This window comes from Aquarana catesbeiana, linkage group LG02, assembly GCF_042186555.1.
Source record: "Aquarana catesbeiana isolate 2022-GZ linkage group LG02, ASM4218655v1, whole genome shotgun sequence".
Lineage (NCBI taxonomy): Eukaryota > Metazoa > Chordata > Amphibia > Anura > Ranidae > Aquarana > Aquarana catesbeiana.
This window is the reverse complement of record NC_133325.1, coordinates 569,222,320-569,239,440: the sequence shown is the minus strand read 5'-3', so window position 1 is coordinate 569,239,440 and position 17,121 is coordinate 569,222,320. Positions and strand designations below refer to the sequence as shown.

General features: G+C 44.9%; 1 protein-coding gene across 1 annotated transcript in view; it reads right to left on the bottom strand.

Moving 5' to 3' along the window:
* The window catches only part of CYB5R1 (cytochrome b5 reductase 1), a 102,374-nt gene that overhangs the window by 70,079 nt on the left and 15,174 nt on the right, over positions 1–17,121 (bottom strand). Inside the window, exon 2 of the mRNA XM_073618010.1 lies at positions 1,353–1,499. Coding sequence (XP_073474111.1) covers positions 1,353–1,499 — 147 coding nt within the window. The remainder of the gene's footprint in view (positions 1–1,352; positions 1,500–17,121) is intronic.

Genomic DNA, 17,121 nt, shown 5'->3' with positions numbered 1-17,121 from the left:
TTTCTAACATGTTGGTATTTTATCTTTCACTTGGATGTTATAAGTTGCAGAAGAGTAAATACAGCTGGATAAAACAAAAACTATGTCTGTTTTCATTTCAGGCTGCAAAGCAACAAAATGTGATTATTTTACGGGGGGGGGGGGGTGATGATTCTTTTCTATACCCGCTTTATCCCTGTACAATTGAAAATAAACTTGTTTTAGTGTATTACCCACCCAAAAAAAACCAAAAAACTCATTGTTATGGTCGTTATACAAAATATAGATTTACAGGGTTCTGTGGCAAAGATATGAAATATCACTTGGTCTGATAATGGAATCATTAAAATGAACATTTATATGTTAAGATATGTGAAAAAAAGAAAGGTGTGAGGCTGGGTTCACACTAGTGGGAATTGGATGCGATTTTCTTCGCATCCAATTCGCACAGCAGGAGATTGTGACCGGCTCTCCATGGAGCCGGTTCACATATCTCCGCAGCGGCTCCGGTGCAATTTGCACAGGAGCTCTGTACGTCTTTTGGTCAGTTTCAGGTCCGAATTCAGCCAAAAATTTGTGCTGAAATCGGACCTGAATCGGTGAACGAGGACACTCCAGACTCCTGCTGTGAGCCACTGCGTGCTCATATGGGAACCCAGCCTAAAAGGTGGTTATGGTTCAAGAGTAACTCCACTTTCGTGAAACAAACAGCAAATAAAAAATATATATATATACATATACAATTGCTGCACAAGCTATACTATAGTATAGCATTATTATAAATTTCCTTTTCTTTTCAATCTGCAGCTGCTGTATTTTTCTGTAAATGCAATGCAATATGGCAACCTGTATCGAATGCCCCCCATAAATGTCATTTCCTGCTTGTGTGATTGGCTTTCTGATTTTTCCAGAAGTTTGCACTAAGATACAAGTCGGATTTTGGGCATCCCCTGCAACAAAAATGAAATTGATGGTAAGATACTACCAAAGGAAAATCATGTCTATAGGGATGCGGACCCTGACACTTTCCTCACTAGGACCCTGCAAGTGCAGCAGCTGATTGATGATGAAAAAAACTCTCATTCACATTCACTTTGCAGAAAAAAAGGTAGGAATCTGCAACAAAGTTTAGTAGAATCCTTGTAATATACATAGATCAACCAGAAAGGAATGTTTTTTTTTTCTCAACCAAAGTGGATTTACTCTTTAAATGTTTTAGACTTGGTGTCATTTTATTCCACACATGACACACCATCTGTTTAATATTTTACATCTAAATCCTGTTTTAAAGACATAAACAGGCATTGGGTGTCTCAAGCATTCAAATAAGCAGTACTTTGTGAATAAAATAACAATGTTTATAGTGTACTTACTGACTTCTGAATGAGTCTTAATCTGTATTTTTTGTTTGGATCTTGCAGAGTTACACTTTTCCTTTTTTTGTAGAACATATAATTACCAGCAGCCACGCTAAATACAGTCAACAAGACCATACCTATGGCAATAAATGCACCTTTTATCTGTTAAAAAGAATAACAACACATACATAACATTGGTTAAAAAGTACTAAAATATAACTTACAATCATATCAGTCAAATTTTTTTCTGTCTCTGTGTGTAGGCAGCTTAAAATTCAAGGGAGCCCACATGGTTGCAATGGGGCCTAGGGGTGGAAGGGGCAATTTAAACACATACAATCTGTGTGTATGTAAAGATAACACAAATCAAGTATGGTTTGCAGAGGTTGTTGCTGACACTGACCTTGTACCTCCTGTGACATTTCTAATCAAGAAGAGCATATGAGAAGACTGTAGAGAATCATTGTTGCAACAATGTGCAGTGCAGGCGGTTGTGGCGTGGTGGTGTTGGCTAGGGGTTAAAATAGGCAGCAAGAAATATACATAACAGTCCCTGTCAAATGTCCACTAAAAAGCGATCCACTATGGATCACAATCCGCACAAGCCCTTACAAAGCTGAACTGGCTTTTCCTGGAGTTTTAGCACAGTAGAGCCTTTTTGAAACAATAGGTATTTACATGTCTCACATTCTACACACGTTCAAAAATATAAAGGGTTTATATCTCAATAGAGTAGTAGGGGGAGCATGCAAATAATGTCTCATTTTCTCTGGGGTCATATGTACGTTCAGGACCACTGGTTTAATTACAACACTATTTATGCCAAAAAACATGCAACCTCCTTAAGTTAGCTGCAGAGCATGAAAAACCATGGCTTATTTTGGATTGATAAGATGTTAAACAAAACAGATTATGGCTAAGTGGAGTAAAATTAATTTCTAGTTTAAGCAAACAGGAAAGCGGCTGTACTTGTGGCCAGTTCTCTCAACTGGTGCTTCCTTAGATTGAGAAGGCTTCTGAGGAATGGCTAGATAGGACACACTGGGTTATAGTGATGGTGGGGACTCCTTATCGCTGTCAAACACCAGCGGGTCCCACAAGATTTCCTTGGGTGGCTTGGAGCAGTCTACCTGTATGACAAATGGAGCTTGCTCATCAGTAATGGTCACTTCCATTGGTGTAACAACAACAGCAAGGTATATGGCGGAATCTCTGATAAATTATCGTGTAAAACTTCCAAAGTCTTATATAAAACCAGTTGTAATATGTGTCATATTATAGTTCATAAAAGTTCAGAAAAATAACAATAGTCCATAAATCCACAGGAAGGAATGGTGTATCAAGAGAGCACTAGGTTGGCAGTGCTTCCCAGATACAAGAAAGGATCTCTGTAAGACAACAAAAACACACAGTGGGGTGCCTCTAAGTGCAATATTTATAAGAACTTCAGTGGAGCAGCCAAATAAACACTCACGTGTGTTCCATAAGGATGTGCATATCTGGTAGTATCAACAGAGGGGTTACCCAAGTTCCAGGTCGGTAGCCAGCTGCCGCTGGTGGCTTCAGATGGTGGAAGCCGGGTCACCGCTCATCTGATGCGGAGGAGGACTTCGGTAACCACCATGGAACGCCTAAGCGACGTCATGCCCAGAGGATGAACCTGTTGCCCTGGTAACGCGCTTAGAGCGCCAATCAGCTCCTTTATCAAACCATAATCCATTGTTCCATAATTCCATAAACCACAATTGTTTCAGGATGTGTCGCTATATACACCCTTTATCAACTTTTCCACCAATCCGGTGGGGGTACTTTCTGTAGGAGCTAATTAAAAGGTAGACACACACTGTCTGCCTGGAGTATCATAGAGAAAGCCTGGACAAGTCCTTGAAACTAACTATAGCCATGGTCCCTTTGGGGGTGGTCTTCAGGTGCAGCAGGCAGATGACACCTCCTCCATATGTTCCTCATTAACTTGTTGGGTGCCAAGTGTGGGTCACATAGGAGGCATACCCCAGGGTGGGTTTTTTGGGCTATGCCAGGTGATGAATGGGGTTACTCATACTAGCACAGTGGTAACTTGTCTGAAGGCGTGCTCACCAATGCCGGGGAGCAGTCGTTCATATGAAAGTCAAACATTAAGGCAGTCCCCCAACTCAGAAATGAGCAGCTTGTGTGTGGTGTTGTATGCGGAATTCCTCCCAAAGATGTTGTCCCTTGTCCTACACACTTGAACAGAGGTGTATGTGTTGCATTAGGAGGGACATGCAGAGCCTATGCCCACTCCACCAATCATCTTACCTCTGTTACATCACTCCCAGTAACAGAATGGGGTCCCGCTGAGCACATAGCGCAGACCTCATGCATGCTCCACTTAACCCTTTTTGTTCCACCAAGTGATGAGGTATTAGATCTCTGTTACGCTAGTCCTCTTCTGGTGACCGGCGGAGACAGACAACTAGGGTGGGTGGTGGACTACCTGAGAACCTGTCACCTATTAATGTACCATGCCAAGGACTGGTTCCTGTTCTTACTTCTGGTTACTCATAGCAAAGTGAACTTTTTGTTGCAATGATGTTTCACAGACCCCAATGTGCTAATTCTGACCCTGGTTCCTTAGAGGGATATGCCAAGACCCCACATGCACCCCTTGAGTAGCTTCAGACTAGGCTTTGAGCAGATTTAACAACTTTACTGAATACTTGGCAGAACATATACAGCATGCAGTAACGTTCTTTCCCTAACTAAGCTTAAAGGGGTTGTAAACCCTCATGTTTTTTCACCTTAATGCATCCTATGCATTAAGGCGAAAAAACTTCTGGCAGTGACTGGCCCCCCCAGCCCCCCCATTTTACTTACCTGGGCCCCGTAATTCCCTCCGCGGAGACGAGCTCTCTCTCTCTCTGCACGGGGTCCTGGCTCTTGATTGGATAGATTGATAGCAGCGCAGCCATTGGCTCCCACTGCTGTCAATCAAATCCAATGATGTGGGTGCCGGGGGTGGGGCTGAGTCCCGCATTCGTGTCTATGGACGCAAATGCTGGAGTCGGGGGCGTGCCTGCATGGCAACCACCCGGGAGAGTGCTTCTCCTGGGGGGTTATCTGATGCAAGAAGGAGCCGCGAGAGTCGCCGAGGTACCCCAGAAGAGGATGATCAGGGCCACTGTGTACAGAACGAGCTGAATGGAGTGGAGGTAAATATGACATGTTTGTTATTTAAAAAAAGTAAAACAGGAAGGTTTACAATCACTTTAACTGTGTCTGCCCTAGGTTACCTGTATGGGTGTAGCATTTGGGAAAAGTCCAAACTGGTGTTAGCGCAAACAAAGGAGTTCATGTCCTTGGGAATATTCTGATGGGTCAGCATTCCAACAAGATACTTACAACATAATTCGGAGTCTCCATACGTGCATCCTGATCCCATTCTAGGTTCCTGTGCTTTTTTTTGGGTTTTCCCTTTGCTCTCTTGTTCTACATTCCCATTGTTCTTGGTGTCCCCCCCCCCCCTGTGGATCCAGGCTAAATGCACAAGGGAAGGCGGCACAAGCATTAACCTCTTTCCTCCCAGCCAGGTAGACCAACTAACCAAATGTAGGCAACCTGTCTACATGCTAGTGTCACTTACCATGAAAATTATGACAATTAATGATTGACAAGGTTTTCTTTTCAGACACCAACAGCCACATGCTGGCTTGGTTTTAGATGGCGAACCCCATTGAAGTCTATGGGAGCCGAACAGGAAAAATTAAAAGTCCCCAATTTGAAGGCTTATATTCAAGTAATGGGCCATAAAAGGGGTATGGGGGTCTGGGTACTGCCCCGGGGGACATGTATTAATGCAAACATTTTTTAAAAAAACAATAGCTTTTTCAGGAGCAGTGATTTTAACAATGCTTAAAGTGCAACAATAAGAATGAAAAATTCCTATAAATATAGTGTTGGGGGTGGTGGTGGTGGTGGTCCCCTTAGTCTACCTGTAAAGTGGCGCATCTGTAGCTAAAGAAAAAAAAGAGTCAAATGCCATTTAAAATGACACCCGGCTGTTGCAAAGAAAATAAAGAAAAAAACAGCGTAGGGTCCCTCCCGCCCAGTCCACACCAGGCCCTGTGCCAAAATTTTTTAACAAAACAGCTTGGGGCCCCCCAATATCTATCTTATCAGGGCATGCAGCCTGCCAGATCAGTTAAGGGCTGGGACGAGCGAGGATCCTGAACCATACCAGGCCACATGCCCTCAACATGAGGGGGTGGGTGCTTTGGGGTGGGGGGGGAGAGCCAAAGCACCTTGTCCCCATGTTAATGAGGACAAGGGCCTCATCCTCACAACCATGGCCAATGGTTGTAGGGGTCTGCGGGCAGAGGGCTTATCGGAGTCTGGAAGCCCCCTGTCAGGTCACCTTGAGGCTAGGTGACAGATGCACACCGTTGGGATCAGGAGTGCACCGCAAGGTAGTGGACCCTATGGCTGACTGCTACGGATGGGAGTCAGGGTGGTAAGGAAGGCAGGGCCGCTGGAACACCAACATGGATCCCACCGGGGTTAGAGCGTAAGATTCCCTGGAATCTAAGAGCGGAGTCTAAGAGCCAGCAGGTTTCCACCAGAGCCTCTAGTGGTGAGGATGGACTGGGCTGCAACTGGCTCCAGGTCGCGACCCCCAGGGTCCCCCAGCTCACACCCACAGTAGGCAACAGGAGGATAGGGATAGTAAGGGAATAAGCCAAGGTCGGGACCTATGAGTGTCAAAGGTAGATTCTGCCATGCCTGCAGTCTGGATTTTAGTTTAGTCAAAAGCAGATCGACATTCAAGGCAATAAAGTCTGATACAGAGTTGGAGATATGTAACTCTAAATATTTGATCACCTCTACAATCTGCAAGGGACAATGTGTGGGAATCTCACATCTGGTGGATGGCATCCTGAGTTAGAGAATCTGGGATTTTCCCCAGTTGACTTTCAGACCCAAAAAATGAGCAAAGGAATTTAGAATGTCTAAAACTGCCGACAGGGAATTCTTGGAGTCTCGCAAAAAAAGAACCATATCGTCCACATATAGTGCAGTTTTTTCTGTCAAGCTACCCACCGTTATCCCCTGTACCTCCTCAGAGGCTCACAAGGCCACAGCCAAGGGTTCAATCATAATAGAGAAAAGACCCGGGGATAAAGGGCATCCTTGGCGAGTGCCCCTATGCACTGGAAAAAATTCCGATAACATATTGTTTAGCTTTATGGCTGCTGTGGGGCAATGATATAGAATATCGACCCACTTCCGGAACTGAGGACTGAACCTCCAATACCACCCTCATGTAGTTCCAGTCCACGGAATAAAAGGCCTTTTCTAGATCCAGAAAGACCCAAGTATCCCACCGCTGGAAATATCTGGGCCCAACTGAGTGTGGGTGAAAGCCCTGCGCAAATTAATATCCTTGGCCTTTTGAGCATAAAACCTGTCTGGTCAGGGGAAATAACATGCTGTAGTACCAACATAAGTCTAGTGGCTAGGGATGAGTCGAACATCCACCGGTTCGGTTCGCACCAGAACCTGGGAATGGACCGAAAGTTTGCGCAAACTTTAGAGCCCCATTAAAGTCTATGGGACTCGAACGTTCGAAATCAAAAGTGCTAATTTTAAAGGCTAATATGCAAGTTATTGTCCTAAAAAGGGTTTGGGGACCTGGGTCCTGCCCCAGGGAACATGTATCAATGCAAAAAAAAGTTTTAAAAACGGCCATTTTTTCAGGAGCAGTGATTTTAACCACTTCAGCCCCGGAAGAATTACCCCCTTCCTGACCAGTGCATTTTTTGCGATTCAGCACTGCGTCGCTTTAACTGACAATTGTGCGGTCGTGCGACGTGGCTCCCAAACAAAATTGATGTCCTTTTTTCCCACAAATAGAGCTTTCTTTTGGTGGTATTTGATCACCTCTGCGGTTTTTATTTTTTGCGCTATAAACAAAAAAATAGTGTCAATTTTGAAAAAAACGCATTATTTTTTACTTTTTGCTATAATATATATCCCCAAAAAATATTTAAAAAAAAATTTTTCCTCAGTTTAAGCCGATACATATTCTTCTACATATTTTTGGTAAAAAAAAAATCGCAATAAGCGTTTATTGATTGGATTGCGCAAAAGTTATAACGTTTACAAAATAGGGGATAGTTTTATGGCATTTTTTTAATTAATTTTTTTTTCTTACTAGTAATGGCGGCGATCAACAATTTTTATCATGACTGTGACATTATGGCGGACACATCGGACATTTTTTACACATTTTTGGGACTATTGTCATTTATACAGCAATCAGTGCTATACAAATGCACTGATTCCTGTGTAAATGACACTGGCAGTGAAGGGGTTAACCACTAGGGGGCTAGGGAGAGGTTAAGTATGTCCTGGGGAGTGTTACTAACTGTGGGGGGGGGCATGGCTACGTGTGACACGTCACTGATCTCTGCTCCCGATCACAGGGAGCAGAGATCAGTGACACTGTCACTAGGCAGAATGGGAAGATGCTTGTTTACATTAGCACCTCCCTGTTCGTCCTCTCTGTGAGGAGATCGCGGGTATCCCCACAGTGATCGAGTCCGCGGGACCCGCGACCCGACTCATGGAGCTCCCAGCCGGCGCGCATGCACTGCCGGCGGTGCGCACGCAATGGCATGACGGCAAATTCAAAGGGACCTACGGGTACGCCCATTTGCCCAGCCGTGCCATTCTGCCGATGTACATCGCGTGCGCCGGTCGGGAACCGGTTAATGATGCTTAAAGTGAAAAAAAAAGTGAAATATTCCTTTAAATATCGTACCTGGGGGGTGTCTATTGTATGCCTGTAAAGTGGCGCGTGTTTCCCGTGCTTAGAACAGTCCCTGCACAAAATGACATTTTTAAAGGAATAAAAGTTATTTAAAACTGCTTGCGGCTTTAATGAAATGTCGGGTCCCGGCAATATGGATGAAAATCAGTGAGACAAACGGCATGGGTACCCCCCCTAGTCCATTACCAGGCCCTTTGGGTCTTGTATGGATATTAAGGGGAACCCTGCACCCAAATTAAAAAAAGGAAAGGCGTTGGGCCCCCAGGCCCTATATACTCTGAACAGCAGTATACAGGCGGTGCAAACAAGACAGGGACTGTAGGTTTGTTGTTAAGTAGAATCTGTTTGTAATTTTGAACTGGTACATTTGTAAAGTGTAGTTCCAGACAAAAAATCTATTTTTAAGCTTTTTGGAAAACATAGGGAAGGGTTATCACTCCTGTAACATTTGTTTTGCTGTCTGTGCACCTCTTCAGAAGATTTCCCCTCACTTTCTGTCCCAATGACAAATGTTTTTTGAAAATTTGGGGTTTTTAGTGAAACAAGGATTGGTGATAAAGCATCAGTGAAGAGAGAATTTCCCTTCCTCGGGGGAGATTTCATCTCACTTCCTGTTGTCTCCTTCCGTTTGCAAGTAGGAGTCGTTTGTAAGTTGGATGCTTGAAAGTAAGGGCCTGCCCTATATACTCTGCAGAAATTGGGGCCTTAGGGGTTGGTGTTGCCACAAAACTGTAAGCCCTCACAGTTACTCTTGGTGGGCACAGGAACGGGCCCTGCTGTGAAATATTAGATCAAGAATTGTAATTACATGCCATTGTTGAACAGTGGAAGAAAAATTGGGCCTTTGGTGGTGGTGGTGCTGGTTCCACAACACTGTAAGTCCTCACAGCTACTCTTGGTGGGCGCTGGAACGGGCCCTGCTGTGAAATATTATATCAAGAATTGTAATTATATGCACCTGTTGAACAGGGGCAGAAGAATTGGGCCTTTGGCGGTGGTAGTGGTGTTGCCACAACACTGTAAGCCCTCACACTTACTCTTGGTTTGCGGAGGAATGGGCCCTGCTGTGAAATATTAGATCAAGAATTGTTATTACATGTCCCTGTTGAACAGGGGCAGAAAAATTGGGCCTTAGGCACTGGTGCCACAACACTGCAACCCCTCAGAGATGCTATAGTTGGAGCGCAGGAATGAGCCCTGCTGCAAAGTATTGCATTAAAAATTGTAATTATACGCCCCTGTTAAACAGGGGCTGAAAATTTGGGCTTTGGGCACTGGTGCTGGTGCCACAACACTGCAACCCCTCACAGATACTCTAGTTGGAGCGTAGGAATGAGCCCTGCTGCAAATTATTGCATCAAAAATTGTAATTACAGGCCCCTTTTAAACAGGGGCAGAAAAATTGGGCCTTGGCCACTGGTGGCGGTGCCCAGAACCAAAAATGTTCTTACAAGCTATCAGCATGAAAATTGAGGAGGAAGAGGATTGTCACTCAGCATAACAGGATAGTCACTCAGCATCAGCATAGGCAGTCTTGAAGGGATCTCACATTTAAAAAAAAATCAATCGGTTACATCAGCATCAGGTGCTTGGTAGCTGGTGATCCAAGACTAATTCATTTTTATGAAGGTCAGCCGATCAACCGTTTTGGTGGTCAGGCGCAGCCTGTGATCGGTTACAAATCCTCCAGCAGCACTGAATGTGTGTTCCGAAAGAACGCTGGATGCAGGACAGGCCAGTAGCTCAATTGCATACTGTGCAAGCTCTGGCCAGTGATCCATCCTCAAGACCCAGTAACCCAGAGGATTTTCGGTGGGAAAGGTTTCCAAGTCTGATCTTGCCCCTAGGTAATCCTGCACCATGTGAATCAGACGCTGGCGATGGTTGCTGGAACCAATCAGACCTTGGGGCTGCTGACTAAAAAATTGTCTGAATGCATTGGTCAGATGGCCACCTTCTCCACCGCTCCTTCTGTGACTGACCGAAGCCTCAGCAACACGTTGTCCAGGAGGACCAGGAAATTGTAACCTCCCAGGCTCTGGAAACGTGCTGCACAAACCTTTCTACAAGGCCTCCCGAAGATGTTTCATCCTGTGCTCCCTCTGCGATGGCAAGATAAGGTCTGCAACCTTACCCTTGTAACGTGGATCAAGGAGGGTTGCCAGCCAGTAATCATCCCTCCCCTTGATACCATGAATACGAGGATCCTTCTGCAGGCTTTGCAGGATCAGGGAGTCCATGCAGCGTAGGTTTGCTGAGACATTCGGCCCAGAGTCCTCTGGGTCACTAAGGATGACATGATCCGCACCCATCTCCTCCCAGCCACGTAAATGATCTCTTGAAGACTGCTGCTGATGCTGAGTGCCAGGCTCCGCCTCCATGCTGAAACAATCCTTCTCCTTCTCCTCTTTCTGTGTGATCAGCGGGCACGCAGGAACACTGTCTGGATAAAGGGGGCCTTGAGAGGTAAGGAAGACCTCCTCTTCCTCCCTCTGTTCTGCCTCAAGTGCCCTGTCCATTATTTCACGCAGTGTGTGCTCCAACAGGTGAACAAGAGGGACAGTGTCACTGATGCATGCACTGTCACTGCTCACCATCCTCGTGGCCTCCTCAAATGGTGACAGGACAGTGCATGCATCCCTGATCATAGCCCACTGGTGTGGGGAAAAAAAAACAAGGTCCCCTGACCCTGTCCTGGCGCCATAGTTGCATAGGTACTCATTGATGGTCCTCTGCTGCATGTGTAGCCGCTGCAGCATGGCCAACGTTGAGTTCCACTTGGTGGGCATGTCACAGATTAGGCGGTTCTTGGGCAGGTTAAATTCCTTTTGGAGGTCAGCCAGCCGAGCACTGGCATTATATGACTGCGGAAATGCACACAGACTTTCCTGGCCTGCCTCAGGACATCCTGTAAGCCTGGATACCTGCCCAAGAACTGCTGAACCACCAAGTTAAGGATGTGAGCCAAACAAGGCACATGGGTCAGTTGTCCCTGTCAGAGGACAGAGAGGAGGTTGGTGCCATTGTTGCAAACCACCATACCTGGCTTAAGCTGGCGTGGCATCAACCACCTCTGAACCTGCCCCTGCAGAGCTGACAGAATCTCTGCCCCAGTGTGGCTCCTATCCCCCAAGCACACCAGCTCAAGAACCGCATGGCATCTTTTTGCCTGCATGCTTGCGTAGCCCCTTGAACGCCTATGGAGCACCGCTGGTTCCGAGGGCAAATCAGCACAGGAAGAGGCCATGGAGGAAGAAGAAAAGGAGTGGGTGGAGGAGAGAGGTGTGGCAGAATCACCACTAGTAGTATTTTGGAGGTGTGGTGGCGGAACAACCTCCAACACTACTGCACCCTGTCCTGCATCCTTCCCAGCTGCCAGAAGAGTTACCCAGTGCGCGGTGAATGATAGGTAACATCCCTGTCCATGCCTGCTGGACCATGAGTCAGCGGCAATATGCACCTTACCGCTGACTGCCCTGTCCAGCGAGGCCAAGACATTGCCTTCCACATGCCGGTAGAGAGCCGGAATTGCCTTCCATGAGAAAAAGTGGCGTTTGAGAACCTGCCACTGAGGAACCGCACATTCCACAAACTCACAGAAGGGGGCAGAGTGTACCAACTGAAAAGGCAGCAGTTGAAGTGCTAGCAATTTAGCCAAGCTAGCATTCAACTGCTGGGCATGTGGATGGCTGGGAGCAAACTTCTTTCGGCGGTGCAGAAGCTGGGGCAGGGAAATTTGCCTGGTACAATCTGATGTCGGTGTACCGATAGCAGATTGCCCGCAAGTACTTGGCTGTGACACACCTAATTCTACACCTTCATTCCTCTCAGTGCAGGTTTCAGAGAGGACTGAAGGTATAGTGGGGTTGGAGATCCCAGCTGATGAAGTGTGATCCGATACACCCCCCTGAAGGTCGGATGCCCCAGCTACTAAACAATAAAGCCCCATTGGCAAATGCCAGGTCTATTCTGGAGGACGAAGCATGTACCGAGGACAGATATGAGTAGCATCTGTCAGTGGGATGCTTCCATCTCCAGATCTCAGTGAGACCCGCAGCTTCCGCCCAGTGCGACATGTCGTGGTTTGGAGCCCTGCGTGGGTTGGACGTGTCTAATGTATAATTGAGAACATTATTGAAATCTCCAGCCACCAATAACTGTAATGTAGCGTGAGGCGCCAATTTCTCCAACACCTCATACAAGATGTTCCCTGTAAAAGGAGGGGGAATATATACATTTACCAGGGCTAACCTGCGTGAATAAACTTCAATTATTACCACTAAGTATCTTCCCCGGGATCTGTAATCACCATTTCTATGGGATACAGGAGAGTTTAATAAAAGATCAAATAAACAAGTTCTTTGCTGGAAAAAAATATTTTAAACAACAGCCGGCATGGATTCATGAAAGACAGAATTTGTCAAACAAACCTAATTTCTTTTTATGAGCAGGTAAGTAAAACCTTGGACAGAGGGGTGGCTGTGGACGTGGTATACCTGGATTTTGAAAAAGCGTTTGACACAGTTCCCCACACATGGCTCATGAGTAAGGTAAAGCCTACAGGCTTGGAAAGATCAATTTCTAAATGGATAGAAAACTGGCTAAAAGACAGAATTCAGAGAGTAGTGGTTAATGACTCGTATGCCCTGTACACACGGTCAGAATTTCCGACGGAAAATGTGCGATCGGAGCCTGTTGTCGGAAATTCCGACCGTGTGTGGGCTCCATCGGACTTTTTCCATTGGAATTTCCGACACACAAAGTTTGAGAGCAGGCTATAAAATTTTCCGACAACAAAATCCGTTGGCGTAAATTCCGACCGTGTGTGGACAATTCCGACGCACAAAGTGCCACGCATGCTCAGAATGAATTCCGAGACGGAACTGCTCGGTCTGGTAAAATTAGCATTCGTAATGGATATAGCACTTTCGTCACGCTGCAATGTTTTAAATTGTTTAATGCAGCGCACTCTCTTCTTCTTTATAATGCTAGAAGAATGAAGTTGTTTTGCTGCTTATATTCACACAGACTTCTCACAACCTTCTTTCTTTAATATTTCTTGTGATTTCATGAATATAATATTTGTATTTGTCAGATCTAACAAAATTTTTTGGGGTTTTATGTTTTTATATTTTTGATAATTTGTTGTTTGTTTTTTTAATCAAGATCTCCTGTTTTTGTGGTTTTTTTTTTGGTGATCTCCATAATTATTTTTGTGGGTTTTGTGTGTCAAGTTACCACAACACCATTATTATATTGTATTTTAGAATCTCAAGGAGGTTGGTGTTGGTGTCCCTTGCTAATTTCACATTGTATTTTTGAAATGTACCTGCCTCCTCACAAACAAACTGTCCTTTTTGAAGTAAAACACACAGGCAACTATTTGTGAAAAATAAATATCCATTTATTCTGGGTCATAACAAAATAAGGAGGAAGGCAACGCTGGAGAAACTGGTGAAATTTGCGAAGCCTTTGTACCTCAGGGTACACTTCAATTATTTTACAGTCAAAATTGGTGGCCTGAGGAGTCCTTATAATAGTGAGCACAATCTGGTCCAGGACTACAAGAGATCAGAAACAGCAGCAGATGACATATCTGTCCCCAGGCTGTGGTCATACCACAGCCTGCATCTTTTGTCAGACCAGACTGAACCCAGGCCATCACTCTCTGGTCTTCCTTAGACGTTTCCTTCCAGGCTGTGGCTCTGGTGTTGGAGGTGTGGCAGGAGGTGGAGGAGGAGGAGGAGGACCTGGAGGAGGAGGACCATGGTTGAACTCACAAACGTGGCTTTGGCTTGTGAGTTGGCCCCTCAACCCCTATTTAGGGCTTGGAAGATGAGATACTCACATATTAGGCGTTGGCCCTCCTCCATTTCCAGCATTTTGCAGGCTGTAATGTATGCAAAGTCCTCTTGAACACTGTAGGGTGTTCTGAGGGCCGCAGTAGCCTTTCAAAATAGGCCAATTGTTGCCTCCTCCAGGTTACTCCTCTTCTTGCCACTTTTTTGTGGAAGGCGGATGGGGGGGAACATAGGTATCGGGCAGGCTACTGGGCCCGGCCACCTCCTGGCTGGCACTTACCCCCGCCACCTCCTGGCTGAGACTTTCCTGTGTATGAAAAAGGGACATTGTTTAAGTTTTTGAGGGGGTCTGAATACATTCCGTCCCCACTGTATATATACAGATATAAACAAAAAAGTCAGTGCTACTACCCATACATCACATAGAAAGCAGAGATCCCAGGTGCTCGATCCACAGTCGCTGGCTGAGTAGGAAAATGAGGAAAAGATGATCCGCACTCCAGTGATTGGTCTTAAGAAGTATAATATTTATTGACAAGCCACAATGACCAAACGCAAGTAAGAACAGTTGACGCATTTCAGCCTATAAGGCTTTAGTCATAACCACATTACAAACATGAAACTTTGAAAATAAATAGTAGCTCCGAGGATCACTGGCTCCACCCATTAATTGTCTTAATTGACTACAGGCAATTATCCAAAAAAGGGGAATCAGCTATACTGCATATTGGGTGATCCATATGTATGCCACTATTTGTCACACACCTTAGAGTGATAATAAGTACATGTGTGCACACACTTATGCATGCACTCATGCACATATACATGATCAAAACACACCATGAAATACAAAAAACATTAGATACAAAAAGTAAAAAATAAAATAAAAATAATAATTCAGGTATGTGAAAAAGACACCAGAGGAGGAAAAGAGAGAAAGAGAGAGGAGGCTCTGGGGAGAGGCATGCTTAACGTAAGTCCAAATCCAGATCCCATCTCAGGTTTAACCCCTGAGGCGATCTACTTTTTAATCTAAAAATCCACCATGCTTCTCTCCCCAGTAGCCCTCTCTCCCTGTCATCTCCTCTGGGCAAGTGAGACAACTGTTTTATTCCTCTAAAGCAGAAAGAGGAGAGATCGCCCTGGTGACATTCCCTAAAGTGACGTGTTGCATTCGAAATATTTCTAGCATTTGGGTTAATTGTCACAGTAATATTCCCCTATACGGGCTCTCAGAGGACGTGTGGTACAGCCTACATATTGGAGGCTGCATGAAATACAGGTGATCGGGTAAATTACATAGTTTGTGCCACAGTTGATGTATTGCTGTATAGTAAACTCTTCACCTGTAGCTGTGGCAACAAATGTTTTACCCAGATCACACAAGTTACAGTACCTACAGGTTTTTATATCACAAGGGTAACTGCCAGGATGGGAGAGCCAGGTGGGTTGGCATTGTTTGGATGAAAATAGACTAGGTGATAGTGCAGTCCCCATTGTGGGCGCACGTCGGCTAGAAAAAAGGCAACCTGCTTGCAGAATTTCCTTTATAATCTTTAGCTGTATGTAATATTGGCAGATTCTTTTTTATTATTCTGACTATTTGATTATATTCTTGGGAAAATGTGGTTACAAATGTGATAGGTTTACCCGTTTTTCTATTCCTAGAGTTGTAAGGTTGATGAGGTTTGTTATTATTTTTATTTGTATGCTCTCTCTCAGTTTTAGGCTTATCTGACAGTAATTCCTCTCTGTCCATCATCAAAACCCTTTCTAGTCCTTGGTGTGTAACAGATTCGTTATAACCTCGGTCCAATAAGCGCTGATGGATGACCTTACATTCTAGTTCAAAGGTTGAGTTTGTTGAACAGTTACGTTTAGCTCGAATAAACTCCCCATAAGGGATATAGGCAGATAGTCTTGTGTATATATATATATATATATATATATATATATATATATATATACATATATATATATATATATATATATATATATATATATATATATATATATATATATATATATATCCACTGCATACAGTTTAGCTATATCTCACTGCAGGCCGTTCCTGGTGTACTATTTCTAATATACTTCAGGCGGTGTACACAGTACACAGTACCGTGCACCCCTAGCGCAGTAGCAGTACTACTTTTATGGTGGTGTACACAGTACACAATACACACAGTGCACCCATAGTTGCTATTAGACTTCTGGTGGTGTACACAATACCGTGCACCCATAGTGCAGTTGCTACTACTTTTCTGGTGGTGTACACAGTACATAATACAGTGTATTGTGGTGTTGCAAAACAAAATCCCCATCATGTCCGGAAGGCCACCAAGGAGAGGCAGACGCTCACAGGCCACTAAAAGAGGGCAAGCAGGCTCTGTGTCTACAGTCCACAGTGCTGGTCATGGACATGGTGCATCTTCTGCAGGTGGCTGTGGGGCACACTTGTCCTTTTTTCTGCTGCTGGGACAGGGGCAGAAAAATTGGGCCTTGTGGTGGTGCCACAACCCCGTAACCCCTCACAGATACTCTTGTTGGGTGCAGGAATGGGCCCTGCTGTGAAATATTAGATCAGAAATTGTAATTACATGCCCCTGTTAAACGGGGACAGAAAAATTGGGCCTTAGGCAGTGGTGGTGGTGCCCTAAACCAAAAATATTGCAGTCTTCAAGGGATCCCACATTCATAAAAAAATCAATCAGTTACACCAGCATCAGGTGCTTGATAGCTGCTGCTGATCATAGACTGATTCATTTTTATAAATGTGAGCCTATCAAGGGAGTCTGCAGACAGGCACACTCTATGATCCTTTACAAACCCTCCAGCAGCACTGAATGTGCATTCAGAAAGAACGCTGGATGCAGGACAGTCCAGTAGATCAATTGCATATTGAGCTAGTTATGGCCAGTGGTCTATCCTCAAGACCCAGTAACCCAGTGGATGCTCTGTTGGAAAGGTCTCCAAGTCTGCTCTTGCCCCTAGATATTCCTGCACCATATAATGCAGACACTGGCGAAGGTTGCTTGAACCAATCAGACCTTGGCGCTGAGGACTGAAAAATTGTCTAAAGGCATCGGTGAGCCAGCCACCTTCTCCACTGCTCTTCCTCTGACTGAGCGAAGCTGTCATGGTTATGCAGTAATCTTTGTCAGCTTACCTCTCC